Below are 21,860 nucleotides of genomic sequence, written 5' to 3'. Positions count from 1 at the left end.
ATTATTCAGATTAGAATATTGTTTTTTATTCAGATTAGAATATTGTTTTTTATTCAGATTAGAATATTGTTTTTTATTCAGATTTGAATATTGTTTTTTATTCAGATTAGAATATTGTTTTTTATTCAGATTAGAATATTGTTTTTTATTCAGATTAGAATATTGTTTTTTATTCAGATTAGAATATTGTTTTTTATTCAGATTAGAATATTGTTTTTTTATTCAGATTAGAATATTGTTTTTTATTCAGATTAGAATATTGTTTTTTTATTCAGATTAGAATATTGTTTTTTATTCAGATTAGAATATTGTTTTTTTATTCAGATTAGAATATTGTTTTTTATTCAGATTAGAATATTGTTTTTTTATTCAGATTAGAATATTGTTTTTTATTCAGATTAGAATATTGTTTTTTTATTCAGATTAGAATATTGTTTTTTATTCAGATTAGAATATTGTTTTTTTATTCAGATTAGAATATTGTTTTTTATTCAGATTAGAATATTGTTTTTTTATTCAGATTAGAATATTGTTTTTTATTCAGATTAGAATATTGTTTTTTATTCAGATTAGAATATTGTTTTTTATTCAGATTAGAATATTGTTTTTTATTCAGATTAGAATATTGTTTTTTATTCAGATTTGAATATTGTTTTTTATTCAGATTAGAATATTGTTTTTTATTCAGATTAGAATATTGTTTTTTATTCAGATTAGAATATTGTTTTTTATTCAGATTAGAATATTGTTTTTTATTCAGATTAGAATATTGTTTTTTATTCAGATTAGAATATTGTTTTTTATTCAGATTAGAATATTGTTTTTTATTCAGATTAGAATATTGTTTTTTATTCAGATTAGAATATTGTTTTTTATTCAGATTAGAATATTGTTTTTTATTCAGATTAGAATATTGTTTTTTATTCAGATTAGAATATTGTTTTTTATTCAGATTAGAATATTGTTTTTTTATTCAGATTAGAATATTGTTTTTTATTCAGATTAGAATATTGTTTTTTATTCAGATTTGAATATTGTTTTTTATTCAGATTAGAATATTGTTTTTTATTCAGATTTGAATATTGTTTTTTATTCAGATTAGAATATTGTTTTTTATTCAGATTAGAATATTGTTTTTTATTCAGATTAGAATATTGTTTTTTATTCAGATTAGAATATTGTTTTTTATTCAGATTAGAATATTGTTTTTTATTCAGATTAGAATATTGTTTTTTATTCAGATTAGAATATTGTTTTTTATTCAGATTAGAATATTGTTTTTTATTCAGATTAGAATATTGTTTATTATTCAGATTAGAATATTGTTTTTTATTCAGATTAGAATATTGTTTTTTATTCAGATTAGAATATTGTTTTTTATTCAGATTAGAATATTGTTTTTTATTCAGATTAGAATATTGTTTTTTATTCAGATTAGAATATTGTTTTTTATTCAGATTAGAATATTGTTTATTATTCAGATTAGAATATTGTTTTTTATTCAGATTAGAATATTGTTTTTTATTCAGATTAGAATATTGTTTTTTATTCAGATTAGAATATTGTTTTTTATTCAGATTAGAATATTGTTTTTTATTCAGATTAGAATATTGTTTTTTATTCAGATTAGAATATTGTTTTTTATTCAGATTAGAATATTGTTTTTTATTCAGATTAGAATATTGTTTTTTATTCAGATTAGAATATTGTTTTTTTATTCAGATTAGAATATTGTTTTTTATTCAGATTAGAATATTGTTTTTTTATTCAGATTTGAATATTGTTTTTTATTCAGATTAGAATATTGTTTTTTTATTCAGATTTGAATATTGTTTTTTATTCAGATTAGAATATTGTTTTTTATTCAGATTAGAATATTGTTTTTTATTCAGATTAGAATATTGTTTTTTATTCAGATTAGAATATTGTTTTTTATTCAGATTAGAATATTGTTTTTTATTCAGATTAGAATATTGTTTTTTATTCAGATTAGAATATTGTTTTTTATTCAGATTAGAATATTGTTTTTTATTCAGATTAGAATATTGTTTTTTATTCAGATTAGAATATTGTTTTTTATTCAGATTAGAATATTGTTTTTTATTCAGATTTGAATATTGTTTTTTATTCAGATTAGAATATTGTTTTTTATTCAGATTAGAATATTGTTTTTTATTCAGATTAGAATATTGTTTTTTTATTCAGATTTGAATATTGTTTTTTATTCAGATTTGAATATTGTTTTTTATTCAGATTTGAATATTGTTTTTTATTCAGATTAGAATATTGTTTTTTATTCAGATTAGAATATTGTTTTTTATTCAGATTAGAATATTGTTTTTTATTCAGATTAGAATATTGTTTTTTATTCAGATTAGAATATTGTTTTTTATTCAGATTAGAATATTGTTTTTTATTCAGATTAGAATATTGTTTTTTATTCAGATTTGAATATTGTTTTTTATTCAGATTAGAATATTGTTTTTTATTCAGATTAGAATATTGTTTTTTATTCAGATTTGAGTATTGTTTTTTATTCAGATTTGAATATTGTTTTTTATTCAGATTAGAATATTGTTTTTTATTCAGATTAGAATATTGTTTTTTATTCAGATTTGAATATTGTTTTTTATTCAGATTAGAATATTGTTTTTTATTCAGATTAGAATATTGTTTTTTATTCAGATTTGAATATTGTTTTTTATTCAGATTTGAATATTGTTTTTTATTCAGATTTGAATATTGTTTTTTATTCAGATTTGAATATTGTTTTTTATTCAGATTAGAATATTGTTTTTTTATTCAGATTTGAATATTGTTTTTTATTCAGATTAGAATATTGTTTTTTATTCAGATTAGAATATTGTTTTTTATTCAGATTAGAATATTGTTTTTTATTCAGATTTGAATATTGTTTTTTATTCAGATTTGAATATTGTTTTTTTATTCAGATTTGAATATTGTTTTTTATTCAGATTTGAATATTGTTTTTTATTCAGATTTGAATATTGTTTTTTATTCAGATTTGAATATTGTTTTTAATTATACTAGTTTAGAGGATGGATATTTATAGACTGGTTCTATCATCTTTGTTTGTGGAAAGATATACAGAATGGCCCCTATATACTGGTCATCAAAGAATTTGACCATGATCTGTGTGCTGCATGTTTGTATATTGACAGCTGCCATGCTTCAGAAGATATTTAGACGACCTAGATTACTTGAAGTTCTTTGTAAAACAGACAATGCATCTCTGGTAAAAACCTTAAATTCATCAAATGTTGTGAGTGGCCAGCGTCTAAGAGTTGATGTGACCGGACTGAAGGAAATGATGACGAAGAAGGAAATTCAAACTGTATCGATCAGGGGCCGAGAACAAGGCAGACATTTTTTGATAAAGATGTGAACAGAAATCAGAATTTCTGAAAAACTTGATGCAGTGAGCATTTTTTCTACTTTTGTTATTTTATATATTTTTATTTTTTAATAGAAATGTAGTCACATGACACCAGTTCTGTTTCTTTGTAATAAATTATTGGAGTGATCTTCCTTGCTTGTTGCTGTTGTTTGTTATTTACTGAGAAAACAAACATGACACTTTGAACAAGTGGATTCTAGTCTTAATTTACTTATCACATAAATCCAGTCATAGACTGGATTTATGTGATAAGTAAATTAACGTCTTGCCTTAATCTATATACATAAAACAGTAGACGTATGTGTGTCTGTGTGTGAATGTTTAACAGATAAACTCTTAAATTACTCGTCACATAGACTGAAATTAACAGATAAAAGTAATCATATACCAAAGATGGTTTATAACGACTAAAATCTTAGTTTGGATGGATAAATAACGTGTATAGAAATATGTCGGTAAGTTGTAAAATGTAAAAATGTTCATTTCAACTTGCCGGCATATTTCTATTAGTCTGTGCATTAGTTTATTTAATCATAGCTAAAAGTGGTATAATTATGATCCAATCTGCTATGATGGTCGAAAATTGCCCCAGGGGGGCTAGGGACACTCGAATTAGAGCTTTTTATTTGTGTGGACGATCCTGGGGTAATATCAGGTAACCCTGCTACTTAAAAAGAGAAAACGGTTGATCGCTGATGTTAAATACATTTTCTTTGTAAAGGGAAAAAACAGATTCGAGAACATTAAACAATATTACTGTAAAAGTGATTATTTTGAAGTATCTAGCCAAGTTTTGCATAGAGACGTGGCCTTAAGATCAAAGCTGAAAATCAACTGGTCTGTGAGAATAGTTGATGAAAAAGTTGTACCGTGGAAAATTACCTAATTGGTGTGTATGGGGAAGGTAGCTAATTATCTAATCAGGGCGAGTCAGATTATAATGTGCTGGACAAAGATTGGCTGAATGTGGAAACCAGGTTCGTCCCAACTTCTGCCATCCCTCCATTTATAACTGTACAGAAAAAAAGGCAGATTTTCTGGAGTCTGGAATTGAGTTGAGTTTGGGAGTCTGTTTGAATTCGAGAGAAGATACTGTCCATCGTCCCCCTCCCCCACATGAAAGCATATATCCACTAATCAGTCAATTAGCAAATAATCCATTGTTAAAAAAAAGCCCTCCATTTGAACAACTATTGAAGACTATCAGGAAAAGAAAAATATAATCGATATTTTTCTTTTATTTTTCCTGTTGATAAACTCTAATTATTTTCCTCTTCTTGTGAATAATTAATCTTTATACGAAAACTAAAACCAGAATCAGCGTCGATTATTTATCGTTATTACTTGTGAGTGGATTTCAGAGACAGAAAACCATATTGGAGTGATCTTTTTCAGTGAACGGCCAATGATAGGGAGAGGATTGTCACACATCCAGCCTCCGGACTGCAGCATCATATCAACCCCGTCCTTGTGGAAGTGATTGGACTTTTGTGGATGTTCAAAATCAACTCAGATGAGTCTCAAGTTTTATATTCTTTTTGGAATATAAAAATAAATTATATATTTTTGATATGTCCCATGAAAAGAATATATTCGTTAGAAGTAGCTGAGTGGACCTTGCTACAGTTTTGAGTAATAATCTTATGAGTTACCTTACTGAACGAGTGTTTGGGGTCGAAGCTGGTACTCCTAGTGTGAGGCTTGCAGTGTACCTTTCAGCATCTGTCCGAGATGATTCTACCAGTCAGAATTTATGGTTTAACCAGTCAATAATATTTTTGTAAAGAGAGAAAACCCAACGGATGTACCCTTATTCGTTGCATGAATTTTTCATATAAAATGGTTGTTCACTCCTATACACATGTTCAATTTTCAGTTGAAGGTCGCAGCCCAAATAATTAATTCTTCAAACACTCTTCAAACAAAGCGAGAGGATTAACCTATTTGTTGAAGAGGAATCATTTCTTCAGGAACTGGTGTAATGCTGTGCTTTTCTAGAGGTATCCTCACAGCAGCTAGGCAGTTCTTCACTAAACAATAATACAGTATGAGACTTTGTTGGATTGTTCTCACCTTGCAAGATTGGAATATTTTGGATCTTTTTCATGTATTTCCTCTTGCCTGATGAAGAAAGTTCAAGATTGATCAATAATGAAGAGGTTGAGTTGACAATGAATCCTCAGCTTACAATTTTGATAAGAAATAGATTGGTTATCCAAACATTTTTCTGACACATTCTTCTTGGAAGTCTCCATGTTTTACGAACTTGCGCTGATATAAAGTTGAAATTTTCCTCAAATGGAACCATTAACTCAATGATGAAAACTTTTTTCAAAACAGCGGATATTATTTCAGTTAATAAAATATGAGCTGGTGCTCTAAGTCAGATACAACATGCCAATCATAACAGACATCAAACAATGATAGTCTTTGCTTATTTTTACTTGCAAGTTTTGAATGATTTCCTTTATTAACGAAATGAATTACTCTATTGGTGACATTAAGAGCTTAATTGAGAGTCTCACAATATATCTTCAAAGCATCAGAAACAATCTTCAGAACTTCATTGTGTCTCCACATATAGATTCTCAGATTGTATTCATATCCAGTGAAAGTATGTTTGAGGCAGTTTTACCACATATTCTGCATCCATTCATTTATAACAAGGAAGTCATAACATATCAAGGCCAAAACGCTATTTGAGGATAAGAGTTAAGGAGTGTACAATAATCACCGAGACAACATTATAGGTTGAAATTAGGTATAATTTAATTATTTGACGGGCCAGATCAACAAGAACTTGAAGATGATAATATTGTAGTTAACTGAAAAGCAGGCCAGCAGAACAGTTCCATAGGTGAGCAGTTCTAGGAAAGAAGCTCTGTTCAAGAAATTTTCATTTAGATTTTAAATAGTTAATTGTTTAAATATCTGAATACATTTTATAGTTTATAAAAATTATTTGCTTTTTTAAGTTGTTTTTCAGGTTTGACATATTTGCGTGATTTTGATTTTAAATTAAAAAAATATTTATTTCAGTTTAGATTTTTAAAAAAATGTTGATTTTAAATTAAAAAATATTTATTTCAGTTTAGATTTTTAAAAAAATGTTGATTTTAAATTAAAAAATATTTATTTCAGTTTAGATTTTTTAAAAAAATGTTGATTTTAAATTAAAAAATATTTATTTCAGTTTAGATTTTTAAAAAAATGTTGATTTTAAATTAAAACATTTTAAATTAAAAAATATTTATTTCAGTTTAGATTTTTAAAAAAATGTTGATTTTAAATTAAAACATTTAAAATTTAAAAAAATATTTATTTCAGTTTAGATTTTTAAAAAAATGTTGATTTTAAATTAAAACATTTAAATCAAAAAAAAATATTTATTTCAGTTTAGATTTTTAAAAAAATGTTGATTTTAAATTAAAACATTTAAAATTAAAAAATATTTATTTCAGTTTAGATTTTTAAAAAAATGTTGATTTTAAATTAAAACATTTAAAATTAAAAAATATTTATTTCAGTTTAGATTTTTAAAAAAATGTTGATTTTAAATTAAAACATTTAAATTAAAAAAATTTTTATTTCAGTTTAGATTTTTAAAAAAATGTTGATTTTAAATTAAAACATTTAAAATTTAAAAAAATATTTATTTCAGTTTAGATTTTTTAAAAAAATTTGATTTTAAATTAAAACATTTAAAATTTAAAAATATTTATTTCAGTTTAGATTTTTAAAAAAATGTTGATTTTAAATTAAAACATTTAAAATTTTAAAAATATTTATTTCAGTTTAGATTTTTAAAAAATGTTGATTTTAAATTAAAACATTTAAAATTTAAAAAAATTTATTTCAGTTTAGATTTTTAAAAAAATGTTGATTTTAAATTAAAACATTTAAAATTAAAAAATATTTATTTCAGTTTAGATTAAAAAAAACTGTTGATTTTAAATTAAAACATTTAAAAAAAATATATTTATTTCAGTTTAGATTTTTAAAAAAATGTTGATTAAATTAAAACATTTAAAATTTAAAAAAATTTATTTCAGTTAAGATTTTTAAAAAAATGTTGATTTTAAATTAAAACATTTAAAATTTAAAAATATTTATTTCAGTTTAGATTTTTAAAAAAATGTTGATTTTAAATTAAAACATTTAAAATTTAAAAATATTTATTTCAGTTTAGATTTTTAAAAAAATGTTGGTTTTAAATTAAAACATTTAAAATTTAAAAAAATATTTATTTCAGTTTAGATTTAAAAAAAAAATGTTGATTTTTAATTAAAACATTTAAAATTTAAAAAAATATTTATTTCAGTTTAGATTTTTAAAAAAATGTTGATTTTAAATTAAAACATTTAAAATTTAAAAATATTTATTTCAGTTTAGATTTTTAAAAAAATGTTGATTAAATTAAAACATTTAAAATTTAAAAAAAATTATTTCAGTTTAGATTTTAAAAAAAAAATGTTGATTTTAAATTAAAACATTTAAAATTTAAAAATATTTATTTCAGTTTAGATTTTTAAAAAAATGTTGATTTTAAATTAAAACATTTAAAATTTAAAAATATTTATTTCAGTTTAGATTTTAAAAAAATGTAGGTTTTAAATTAAAACATTTAAAATTTAAAAAAATATTTATTTCAGTTTAGATTTTTAAAAAAATGTTGATTTTAAATTAAAACATTTAAAATTTAAAAATATTTATTTCAGTTTAGATTTTTAAAAAAATGTTGATTTTAAATTAAAACATTTAAAATTTAAAAATATTTATTTCAGTTTAGATTTTTAAAAAAATGTTGATTAAATTAAAACATTTAAAATTTAAAAAAATTATTTCAGTTTAGATTTTAAAAAAAATGTTGATTTTAAATTAAAACATTTAAAATTTTTAAAAATATTTATTTCAGTTTAGATTTTTAAAAAAATGTTGATTTTAAATTAAAACATTTAAAATTTAAAAAATATTTATTTCAGTTTAGATTAAAAAAAAATTTGATTTTAAATCAAAACATTTAAATTTAAAAATATTTATTTCAGTTTAGATTTTTAAAAAAATGTTGATTTTAAATTAAAACATTTAAAATTTAAAAAAATATTTATTTCAGTTTAGATTAAAAAAAATTTGATTTTTAATTAAAACATTTAAAATTTAAAAAAAATATTTATTTCAGTTTAGATTAAAAAAAAATGTTGATTTTAAATTAAAACATTTAAAATAAAAAAATTATTTATTACAGTTTAGATTTTTAAAAAATTTGATTTTAAATTAAAACATTTAAAATTTAAAAATATTTATTTCAGTTTAGATTTTTAAAAAAATGTTGATTTTAAATTAAAACATTTAAAATAAAAAAATATTTATTTCAGTTTAGATTTTTAAAAAAATGTTGATTTTAAATTAAAACATTTAAAATTTAAAAAAATATTTATTTCAGTTTTGATTAAAAAAAAATTTGATTTTAAATTAAAACATTTAAATTAAAAAAATTATTTATTACAGTTTAGATTTAAAAAAAAAAAAAAATTATTTATTTTTTAGTCTTCTTCACTTCAAATTTTGTGACTTGGATATAAATTGTTAATATCAGGTTGACAAGAAAATTATTGTGATTTTCAACTTTTAAATTCAGATAAACATATCTCGGCTCAAACAAAATATTATTGATTGAAATAAGCACCATCAGAATAACACATTTTTGCCAAAGCAAAAACAAGTGTATTTATGCCAGTAACGTAAAAATTTTGCATTCTGATAGCGATGAACTCGCTGAAGACGTTTTTGATATTGCTTAGGTTTTGAAGCATTTTTCATGCAGAAAGTTGTTGAGATGCTTGAAAAAACAAATGGGAGTCGGTGAGTGAGAGGTATGGAGATTATGGCAGATGAAGCAGAGTTTCATAGCTCAATCTGTTCAAGTTTTGCAGGGTCAGTTCAGCAACGTGCGGTCGGGCATCATCATGGAGGAAAATTGGATCTTTTCTGTTGACTACTGCTGGGTGTTGTTGTCGAAGTTTCTGATGCATTTCATTCATTTGTTGACAGTACTTTTTAGTTTCGCCTTCAAAAACATGGATGAGATCGGTCGCAAACCACTAAACAGTCAGCATGACATTTTAGTGCAACTCTAGCTTCGGGAAGTGTTGTGGAGCTGTGTCTAATCATTGAGCAGAGCATTGTCGGTTATCATATCATTTTCATCGCAGGTTAGAATCCAAACGAGAAACGGGTCATTCTTGTTGCATAAAAAAAGGGAAGATAACACTTTAGGCACCGCCAAAACTGGGGGGGGGGGGGGCAGGTAAGTACTTTTTGACGGACCGTCTTTTTAAAAATCTACCAAAAATCAGGTAATTATCCGATCAATACGAAATTTTCAGCGATTATTAAGAGAAGAATGAACTTTATAACAGTGTACTTATTTTTCATAAACGATATTTATATATATATTTTTTTTTTTGCTTACAAAAAACCCCTTGTTTTGAGGGGGTACAAATATGCTTAAAATAATCATCTGAAACTGAACACAACATATTGTGTTGTTGTAAGGGACAGAATTATGGATTAAAAAAAAAAAAATTGTTTGCATACCTTATTTTGAAGTCTGAATATCAGAACTTCGATTGTGTTTAATTATCCCGCTTTTGAGTTTTGAAGTGTGAAATTCGGTGAATATGTTAAGTAAAATAATTAATTTAAGTTAAGCAAAACAAACAAAAAAAATTTTTTAATATTTATACGAAAAAAGCCATTTTAAAATCTTGATGAATAAATTAACAATTTTTTTTTAGCGAGCCGAATAATGCATGACCATTATTAAACAGGGCATGCTTTGAAGAATCGATACCAAAAAAAAAAAATTCGATAAATATTGTGCCCTTTGTGTTAAAAATAGCATCATTTTTTTCGATCCCGTTTGAAAATGTTTGCCGCCTTTCGACTACGGTGGACCAAACGCGCTGAAATAATTTTTTTTTATTCTGCTTTAAATTGCCCCCCCCCACACCTATTTTGGGGAGCCTGGCCCCCACACACATACACATTAAAAACCAAACTCATACAAATGGTCACCCATCTTGGACTGGCCAGTCTCAGCGTTAATAATTCATTGAAATGTTCGTCACTGAAAAATAAGGTTTTTTTGGCCTGTTTGGTCTTCCATAGTTTGCTTTTTATCAAATGCAAACATAAACATTGTCGATCTAGGCTCTAGATCGACGCGAAGTAACTGGTTGCCTATATGAATAAGTGGAATTATTTGAAATCCAGGTACTTATATTTTTGCATATTCTTTTAGAAAAATCTATTATTTCAAAAACCTTTCTTTTAAATATTTATGTACGTTTTTTGTGCAAGACAAAAAATGTCAATTGTTAACTTTTGGGGAAAATTTAACATTTAAAATTTAATTAAAAATAGTAGAAAAAGTTTTACATTAATCTGTTTTCATTATGATAAAATTCAGGGTTTTATCTTTCTGGAAAAAAAAGTTACTCAGAAATAATGGATTTTAATAAATGTAATTTCATTTTAAAAAACAACAACAACTTGATTTTTCGGCCATTTTTAGCGGTGCCTATAACACTTCATAACGAATTTTTTTGGTTGTTGTTCAATTCATGAGGCACTAATTTATCAAGTTTTTTTGTCTTTCTAATCTTTCTGAAGTGGTTGGAAATCATCATATACGTTACATCTAATTCAGAAGCAAGTTCTTGAACAGTTTTGTGTGGATTGGCTTCAACTAAGGCTCTTAATTGATCGTTGTCAACATCTGATTGCCAACCATTATGCTCATCTTCAAGACTCTCGTCGCTGCCACAAAATTTCTTAAACCATCATTGTGCTGTACATTCAGTAGTGGTTCCTGGACCAAACGCTTTGTTGATATCGTAAGCTGTTTCAGCAGCTTTTCGACTTGAATTGAAATAAATTATGCGCATTTGTTTTTTCTTTTTTTTCCTCTTGTATTCAACCTTCTGAAAAGAAGACCTAATTGTTTTAAAACAATTGTAATTTAAACGATTAGAAAAATGCTCTATAAAGTAAAGGTATAACGAAAACGTATTTGAAAATACATCATTTCAATTTAGCACTAAGTGAGACTAACCTACACTCCTCCATCCCCTCTAACTACTTTAACATGCCTGGATATCTCCCACTCTGCCGTAAGGACTCTGACAGACATATGCACGGACTTGGAGTTTACATTCGTAATACCCTTCCCTTGACTAGAGAAACAAACCTAGAAACGGATGATCAAGCCTTTATGTGCTTTAGACTAATCATGCAACACAACATTAGCTACTTTTACTTTCTCTACCGCTCTCCCTCGACCCAAGACTGCACCATAATAAACAAAGTATCTGACAGCATAGACACAGCACTCTCCTTCGACACTAGCGCCCAAGTACATGTATTTGGCGACTTTAATGTCCATCACAAAAACTGGCTTGGATTCTCTACTTACACAGATGCAGCAGGCAGCGCAACTCATAGCTTCTCTGTATCTCACTCCCTATCGCAAATTGTTACTTTTCCAACCCGCTTCCCTGATCAGGAAGAACAACACGCATCACTATTAGATCTGTTTTTGACCACAGTTCCTGATGATTGTGTAACGAAAACCGACAGCCCACTTGGGAACGCTGATCATGCGGTGATAATGGTTGAAATCGCCCTAAACTCTAGACCCAAAACAACGAGATATTATAAAAAGGCTGACTGGGAAGCTATCAGAGATCTTATCAGAGACGGCCCATGGGGAAATATTTTTTCTCTTCCTGCTGAACAGTGTGCAACCGAGACCACTGAATGGTTCAAAACTGCAATCGAAGCGCATGTTCCCATGCGGAAATTCTATAGCAAGCCCCACTCTCCCCAATGGTTTACTTTAACTTGCGCAACTGCCATTGCTCAAAGGCAGCGTGCATTCCGCAGGTTTAATCGACATAAGTCCAGTTCAAACAGACAGAAGTACATAGAAGCTAGAAGTAACGTTAAGAAAGAAATAGCGACAGCTAAGAGGGAATTTACGGAAACCACGAAAAAACGCATCGAAGCACAAAAACTAGGAACTCGTGACTTCTGGAAAATCTACAACAGTGTAGTAAATAATGGGCAATCAACAATTCCCCCACTAACCAACAATCACGAGGTTCTTTGCTCAGCAACCGAGAAGGCTAACATGCTTGCCAGTCGGTTTGCCTCAAACTCCACACTGGACCCTCTAAACCACCCCCTACCTCAATTTCCTATGCGGACAGACGCCACGCTAGATGACCTGAAAATCACCCCTGCTCAGGTGCATGCTATCATAAAAAACCTTGACACTTCCAAAGCATGTGGACCCGACCTCATCCCAGCTGTGCTATTAAAAAAGTGCTCAGCCGAAGTAGCTCCAGTTCTCTCCAAACTCTACAACAAATGCCTTAATGAATCTTGCTTTCCGAGCTGTTGGAAAACTGCTTCTGTAGTACCAGTATTCAAGAATTCTGGCGAAAGAACTGACCCATTAAATTATCGCCCTATTAGCCTCCTCCCACTTTTTGCCAAAATATTTGAGACCTTAATTAACCATGCTCTAGTCCAGCACCTTACAGATGCTAAACTTCTGACCGACCGTCAATATGGATTTAGACAAGCCCGTTCCACGGCAGACATCCTCACTGTAATCTCTGAACGCATATACCATTCACTGGACAAAGCGGGAGAGGGAAGAGCGGTAGCTCTAGATATATCTAAGGCTTTTGACAGGGTATGGCATGAGGGTCTCCTCAGGAAGATTAGATCTTATGGTATCACTGGTAGAATACTTAACGTAATTAAATCCTTCTTAGATAAGAGAAAAATCCAGGTTGTCCTAGACGGTCGTACATCTAAACAATATGATATAAATGCGGGAGTGCCCCAAGGATCTATCCTGGGACCTCTGCTGTTCCTGATATTCATAAATGACCTCCCCGACAAGATTGCCTCTGAGATGGGGATATATGCTGATGACACCACACTCTATAGCAGGCACGACAGGAAAACAAACGAACATATATCTAAAGTAATGGCAGAAACACTAGAGGATGACCTCCAATCAGTAGTGGAATGGGGACAAAAATGGATGATAACGTTCAATGCCACCAAGACAAAACTGGTTTCATTCAATAATTACAAGAAACCTTCTCTACCACCTATAGCAATGGCCAACGACTCTTTATCTGAGAGTACGTCTCTCAAGCTCCTTGGCCTAACGTTCACTGGAAACATGAGTTGAAACAGTTACATCGAGGGCATTGCCAGGGCCGCTGCAAGGAAGGTGGGCTCTCTCTACCGTGCTAGAAAACTTTTAACACCCGAAAGTATCCTGTACCTCTATAAGGCCACTATTCGCCCATGTATGGAGTATTGCTGTCATATTTGGGCCGGTGCATCGGCTACTAGTCTCTCGCTCCTTGACAGGGTTCAAAAGAGAGTCGCAAATCTGATAGGCCCTAAACTGGCATCAAAACTTCAGCCTCTGTCCCATCGTCGAAATGTTGCATCCCTCTGCCTGTTCTACAAGTACTATAATAGTGAATGCTCTGAAGAACTGCAAGCACTTGTGCCCCCACGACGTGAACACCCTCGACAGACCCGACAAGCTGCAAAATCCCACTCCCACACTGTAGAGATCCCTAGATGTAAAAGATCCTTCTACTCCAGTAGTTTCTTCCCCAGAACTGCTAGACTTTGGAATTCCATTCCGGGTCACTGCTTCCCCAACTGTACTGACATGCATAAGTTCAAGTGCAACGTGAACCAACATCTTGCTGCCCTAATCCCTACATAGTACCCCAGTAGATGTTTCCCCTGATAGTAACCCCCTACACCAAAGTGGCAATGTGCCTTGTTTGGGGTGAAAATGTAATAAAAAAAAAAAAAAAAAAAAATAAAAAAAAAAAAAAAAAAAATCAAAATTAAAAATTCCACAAGAACTTTCTTCTCAACCTAATTAGGCATGATCCCAAGTATTAACTTGGAATCATGCCTAACAGAGAACTGTGAGGAGTTGGGCAGCAATGTATCTGTTCATAGTATATTTAAACTTGTGCAGGTTAGTACAGTCAGGGAAGCAGGGAAGCAAGGAGGAAATTCCAATGCTTAGTTGCCGAGAGAAAAACTATAAAAATAGAAGTCTTTTCAACATCTAGGTACCTCAACAGCGAAGGGGTGGGATTTTGCTACTTGTCATGTTAATTGGGAGTTTGTACATCGAGGCACAAGTGTTATAATTTCATAAGAACACAGTCCATTAAAATACTTGTAAAACAGGCACATAAATGCAACACTGAAACCATGGCCAACAGCGCAACTCTTTTTTTTTTTGGACGCTTTAAAAAGTAAATAATTATCTAGTTTCTCGCTTATTAAGTCGATTTTTTTCTATAAAACTTTGAAGAAACTCAAACATCTCCTTGTATCTTTCTGCATGAAAAGTTTTATCTATTTTGTTAAACAGAAGACGATCATAACCACACATGAAATGCAACAAAGATGTAGAGAAATAAAAAAAAAATAAAAAAAGCACACGTATTTATAAAAACTTTTATTTTAATTGGTTAACTGATTACTTATGGATGAAAAGGTTACAGTGGCATTCACATCATGCTTGTAAGAGCTGTTTACTCATTTAAGATTAACCTGTGTGATATCACTGAAGAGTTCTATAATAAAGGAAGATAACTCAGATTAGAGCAAGGGACAACTGATATACAACTGCATATGCAAAGATGGAAGATAGATAACAATTAACCAGTTAATTTTTTTTTTTAATTTATTTTTTATTTGTTTTACAAAGGAGTTATCACTTATCAAGGCCTGGAGGCCACTAGAGGATAAGGGTTAATGAGTGTACAATGGTCAAAGGGAACATGTAGTCATCGTTAGTCGTGGAAATTTGCTAAATTGGATTACTTAAGGGGATGACTCTCAAGAATCTGTTCACATTGGACTTGAATACGATCATATTATAGTCAGTTGGAAAGCAGGAGAGTGTGCAGTTCTAAGAAGAAGCTTTGTTCATAGAATCTACGTTTAGGTTTAGGCACAGATAAAGAGGGAAATTATTGATAGTAGTTTTACTTAGACAAGTGTTTTTTATGAAAGTCTGGACAGGGGGACCCCAGACTGGAGCTCAGATTATGTTAACATCTTCATGCTTTTATAAAGTGTTCTTGCTAATTTTCATAACTCGCAACAAATGACGTCATTCATATGAATACAATAAATTGCTGACAAGATGAGATAATTGAAGATTTAAAAACAATATTTTCCCATGATCGCATAATGTTTTTTAAAAAAATCTAACAGATATATTGTTTTGTTCTTTCTTTCCTTGGGGAATATTTTTCTGCACAAATGAAAAAAAAAAACTGAATTATTTTCCTCATGGATCCTAATTTGCCAGATAAAATCCTAAAATGTCAACAAGAACAATTTCTACATGCACAAATTAATTGAGAGTTTAACACAATAATTTCAAGCACAGCTCTTGATGGTATCAACCATAAGTTTGAATTCTTTTGATAGTATAGCAAATACAATAACTGAATTCCAGTTTAATCCTGATTTAAAACATTCACCATCTGGTGTAGCTGTTGGAAGGATACTTTCAAACATGAATTCAGTGGGAAGGATGATGGCAAGAAATTACATTACTTCAAAAACTTGGTACAAAAGAAACACTAATGCTATACAAATTTTATTTTACTCAAAACACTAAGACCTTCCACATTCAACAAAATGGTAGCGCAGTTAACGGACATTCTTGGTGAGATATTATTTAACATCTACTATAATTGTTCAAAATTAAAGGATGATTTTGTTAAATATGCTGGAATTGTAAATGAAAGGATGCTGAAATATGTAAATGTACAATGCAAAAACTTTTGGCTGCAATCACTGACAGAAGATCAATATAAATGCCTCATTTTCATCATAGGATTACAATCTCCAGACACCGACATATGTACGTGTCTATGTTGGAAAAAGACAAAGAAATGACAGTGCAAATTCTGACCACAGAATGTCAATGTGTAATAAACTTCAAATGGGCAACAACATGCCATATGTTTCCAGCAGTATAAAATCAGTAGTGGAAGGAGAAAGAAACCTTCAACATCCTGTCGGTCATGTCGTTTTTGCCCATTTAAAAAATGCATGTGCCAACATTAACATTGTGGATGGATTTTGTAAAAAGAATACTATTAAAATACACTAAGAATACACTATTAAAAAGAATAACTGTAACACTATTAGGATATAAAGTATTGGACCACCTCCAATAAGTTTGAGTAATGGAAACAAAAAAAGCCATTTCACATCAAAATTGACACCAATTGAACGAAAATTAAGAAGGCTCTAGCAATGCTATGAAGAAATTTCACAAAATGCTATGTAATCGTGATTTTACTCTGAAGTCCAAAAGTCCGTAACAATTTTGGTTCCAAGAAAGGAATTCCAGTCCTTACAGTAAACCGCTTACAACTTCTCCATAAAATACCAACCAAGTAGATACATTATCCAGACTCATCTCTTCATCAAAAAAGCAGTGGAAGACACTGTCATCGCTGCTATATTTGTGGAACCTGAAGTTGTCTCTAGACTTGTTTCCACTTCAGAGATGATCCTGGAGGCTACAGCCACAGATTTATTATTACAGAAAGTTCTACATTTTCATTTCATAAGCCAAAAACATGCACTGACCAGCGAAGTTCTTTATCAGAGATCAATGATATTCTCCTTTGCTGAACATCTGGTCCCATTCAAACTGGTAAAGAGTTGTACAAAATGTCAACAGGTTGCAAAGCCTCTTCAGAAAATAATATTGCATTCATGGTTTATCCCAGAAATTCCTCGGTCCTGACTCCGACAACAGTTTTATTGTTTTGACTCGAGTATATATCAGACAGTTAATCAACTGAGAACCACATCACTCTATAAAAGCATATAAGATATCAACGGATACACACTCGAGAGTCAAAATAATGAAAAGATAATGCTTTGTCCTAGCCCTAGTCATGACTGTTGATTTTGCAGTACCAATAAATGTACAATATTACCTGACTATTGAACAAACGGACAATATTATTGGCTGATGCTTTTTGGCCAGAAGTTTTTCAGATGAACCATACTACCTCAAATAAAACAAATTTTCAGGAGGTTGGACGTCTTAAAAATCTTAGTAATGGAACAGCATTTATCTCAGCAGAATTTTTTGACTTCTGTAAACCAAACTATTCAGTACCTCTAATCTCCACCCTTCCATCCACAATAAATGGACAAGCTGAATACTTTGTCGACATATTAAAGAGCACTGTTTGAGTTAAAAAATAAAAAATACACAAAATCATGGAAAAAAAAAAAAATTGATTCTAGTTCATCAGAGCATGTTAAGAATAAAATATAATTCAACTTAATTCCTTCCTGAAAATACTATGTCCGCATAAGAATTATTTTCAAAAAGAAAATAACTTTTCTTTTTCTGTACAGTGTTACTTTCCTTTGATCAGAAAAATATTAAAAGAAAAAAAAAAAAATCTTTAAGGTAGAAAATTTTTTATTCAATTGAATTACATTTCAGAATCTTCATCTTCAGATATCCATAAGAAGAAAGATGAGGAAATAAGCAGAGTGAAATGAATTTATGTCATTTTACATATCTATCTTAAAGTTTGAATGTTAGTGAAGGTTTTGTCAAAATCTGTGTGGATCAATTCAGTTAGACAAAGTTTACAAATTAAATAAATTGTTCAATAAATGTTGAAAATATCTTTATGGTGAATAGATAGTTGTTCATTACAAAGAATCACACGAACAAAAAATAAAAAAATAAATAATAAATTCCAGATCATTTTCGGTGGGCTCTGAACAGGAAGAGGAATTTCAGTTATAGCTGTTGGTAACTCACCAAGGTATAATTTCATCAGCTTGTTTGACAGACTGATAATGTCGGTTTTTTAATCCTTAAGCTTTTTGGGGGTATTTAAAGCATTACCCATGCAACTTAAATTACCACTCCTTCAAGATTCCATTTTTAATAAATAATTTCAATATGTCCAACAAATAACTGAAATATTGCATATGAAAAGGAAGTTTTATCTATCAACTTAAAACTACATCGTGATTCATAAGGAGGAATGGCCTATATTTTATTATTCAATAGGGGAGAAGCTATCTGAGAGAGAGAGAGCATATATATATATATATATATATAATTATCATTCCAAAACTAAAATATGCATTTAATTCACACTCAAGTTTTTATTCATTTTTTGATGAAGTATATCTTACATGCATTAAGTTGAATAGAGACAGACCATTAAACAATTCAGAGAAATAAATGTATATAGAAAAAACACACAATGATTAAATCCACTATCAAACCATCACTTTTTTTTTTTTTTTTTTTTTTTTTTTTTTTTAGTTAAAAAGAAACAAAATTTTGACATTGGTTCAAAAAGTTATCTACAAATTTATTTTTATAAAATTCATTTTTTTTTTTTTTTGCTGAAGTTATTTTTAATTCATTGTTTTGGTCTATTTCTCCATTCATTTCTACACTGTTAATATAGATTATGGAAAAAAGGGAGAATGTGAGAATGGTTGTCTTCTTGAATAATAATGAAAGTAACAGCACACAAAGACAATTTCACCGATTAAAAGGGGGGGGTAAATGCTTTCACAAAAACTGGGAATAACATTTTTTAACTTAAGAAAACGTTTAAACTGAATTAAATCTGAATTTTATTTACATTTTTCAGCAGAGATTTGGTTCTGCTCAAAATCATTAATAAACACAAAAGTGTGCAATGACCAAATTATTATGTCTACAGTTATCTTCTCTTGCTTGAAGACTCATCTCAAGATGGACGGTGAATATTGCACCAAGAAAACTTTAGAAAAAATTAACTTATTCCAAGTTTTAATGAAAACAAATGTTTGTATACAATATATATTAATATAATTATGCAAGATATCAATATATATTAATTTTTAATATATAACAATTGTTTGTTTCAAGATATTGCTTTGCTTATAAAATCAAGGAAGACAATTTGAATGTTAGCATCACTAAGCAGCAGCTGATTTTAGTATTAGGAAAGCATCGGGAAATAAGATGAATGCTTATTTTAATTAGAAAAGTTGTGAAGTTGAAAAATAATGAAGAAAATGTGTCATTTTGGACAGCAATGGCACATGACTGTATATCAAGAAATGTGTCCCTTAGTAATGTTATTATATGAGAGAAAAAGATTTGAATAACATTAAATAAGAATCTTTTTTTTGTTTTTGCAGTAATGATAAGGAGCAGCAACTTTTGATATCTTGTTATATGAAAGAAAAACAATGGTTTGGGGATTAACAATTTTCCATCTTTTCAAATGGCACATTATTTCTCCTCTTCATCAAAGCCCCGATGACAACTGCAATTAGGGCCACAGTTACAACTACAGCACCAATAATGGCCATAAGCATACCTGAAAAGAGAAGAAAAAAAAGTTTAAGTTGTTTTAGGTAATATTATCTAACTGGCTTGTAATAGCATTACAAGTTGATTTTTTTTTTTAGATAATCGTTATTTTATCAACTTGCATGAAAAGAGCTATGTAAAAGATGCTTAAAACCGTTTCAATTATGCAAATACCTTCAGTAATTCAAAAGTTATGAGAATTTTAAGTGCCAAAATTTAGGCTTTTCCATAGACATTCTTTAGAAAAATTATGGACCTCAACATTTGAAGAAATTCTGTAATTTCACCATCATTTATTTATTTTTCAAGCTATTCTCATGAAACTAGGCATTCTTATGTAAAATTGTATTCTCTTTCTGATTATGCAGTCAATCTTATGTATCTCTTTACTATAAGCCATGAATTATAAATTCAGATATACAAATTTCAATTTTTTTTTTTAGACCGATACATGGTATCATACAGTGGGTGTCTATTCATGAACTCCCCCCCCCCCCCCAAAAAAAAAACTAAGTATTATAGTGGTATTTAAATATAGCTTTATTGAGAATAGGCATTTTCCTGCCTCCTCACCAAAGGAGAGCTTAATCTTGGGTGTAGCCATTGAATGCCTAAAGAGCATTCATGGCTGGTATTTACTACCCCCTCAAAGAAAAAAAATTGAGTAGATATGAATTAATTTCAGAAATAAATCAAAGAAAAATTTTCATATAGATTTTGGATTTCTGTAAAAGATGGAAATTCCCATAGTTGACCAGAACTTATGCATTTTGAGACCAGTCCAATTTTCAATTTTGTAAATCCTCTCTATCTGGCCGAAAATATACACCTATTTTCTGAGATGCAATCATAAATCATACTCTACATGAATCCTCGAATGTAACTTCCACAATACCAGGAATCCTGATAAGCAACAACTATATATTCACCAGTTAATGGTAATTTTTATCATTTCTATTCTGTTTATTTTTTTACTGAAAATTCAACTAAAAAGAAATAAAATAGTAATTTTTTTTACCTTGTTTCCACCTTAACATTTAAAATTACTTTCATAGGTTTTAGGGTATGCTGAAAACGAATATCGCATTTAAATTTTTTGCAAATAAGTAGTTTTCCCAATATTAAGCAACGTCATTTCTTATATTATCGCTGGTGGCAATCCCGAGAAATTATGCACAAACGCGCGTACCAAGATGGCCACCAGCAATAACGTAAGAAATGACAATGCTTAATATCCGGAAAGCTTATTTGCGGAAAATTTAAATGCAATATTCGTTTTCAGCATACCCGAAAACCTTAACAGGTAGTCATTTTAAAGAAAAATGTTAAGGTGGAAACAAGGTTAAAATTTACAAAATGCATCACAATGAAATTCTTTATTGAACCGCCTAATTATTATCATTATTTAGATATCCTCAGTTAAGAAAAAAAAAAAAAAAAAAAAGGTTTGTTTTACAGATTCGAAAAAAATGGTCTTGACAAGGAGTTAAAAAAAAATAAATTCAAGTTTCACAGTATCTTTTTTATTAAATTGTTAGGTGAAAGTACAGAATTTCTAAATAATAACATTTCAGCATGGTAGCATAAGTGTACAAGTATCTTTATTTGTTTTTTGTTTTTTTTTAAATAATTCTACCTTAAGTACAAACAAGAAGTTATAAACGCACGATAACAAAAACGCATGTACATTTTGTTGTTTTTTAACATTGTACTAAAAGCGTTAAAAACAAAATAGTATTGTTTGGAAATCAAATTTGAAAAACTTGAAAATAATTTTTTTAAATTGACAAACTCAGAATAAAAAATGAAACGGATTTTTCTTTATTTTTAAGAGAATACAAACGAAACTCATTAATGTGCTAACTTTAGTCAGCTGAGCACTGGTCAGCGCATAGCAAGCCGTTTTCCCTGTTAAGCGGATTTAAATTTCTA

At 28.8% G+C, this 21,860-nt stretch overlaps 1 protein-coding gene across 1 annotated transcript in view; it reads right to left on the bottom strand.

Moving 5' to 3' along the window:
* Nucleotides 1-18,885: 18,885 nt before the first annotated feature.
* Nucleotides 18,886-21,860, bottom strand: part of LOC145265427 (uncharacterized) — a 46,745-nt gene continuing 43,770 nt past the window's right edge. The window contains exon 6 of the mRNA XM_080121260.1: nt 18,886-19,935. Within this exon, the coding sequence (XP_079977386.1) occupies nt 19,817-19,935 (119 nt within the window). The 3' untranslated portion in view covers nt 18,886-19,816. The remainder of the gene's footprint in view (nt 19,936-21,860) is intronic.

The sequence above is a fragment of the Euprymna scolopes genome, chromosome 40, assembly GCF_053919585.1.
Source record: "Euprymna scolopes isolate OS-2025 chromosome 40, ASM5391958v1, whole genome shotgun sequence".
Classification (NCBI taxonomy): Eukaryota; Metazoa; Mollusca; class Cephalopoda; order Sepiida; family Sepiolidae; genus Euprymna; species Euprymna scolopes.
This window is presented reverse-complemented; position numbering and strand designations above follow the sequence as displayed.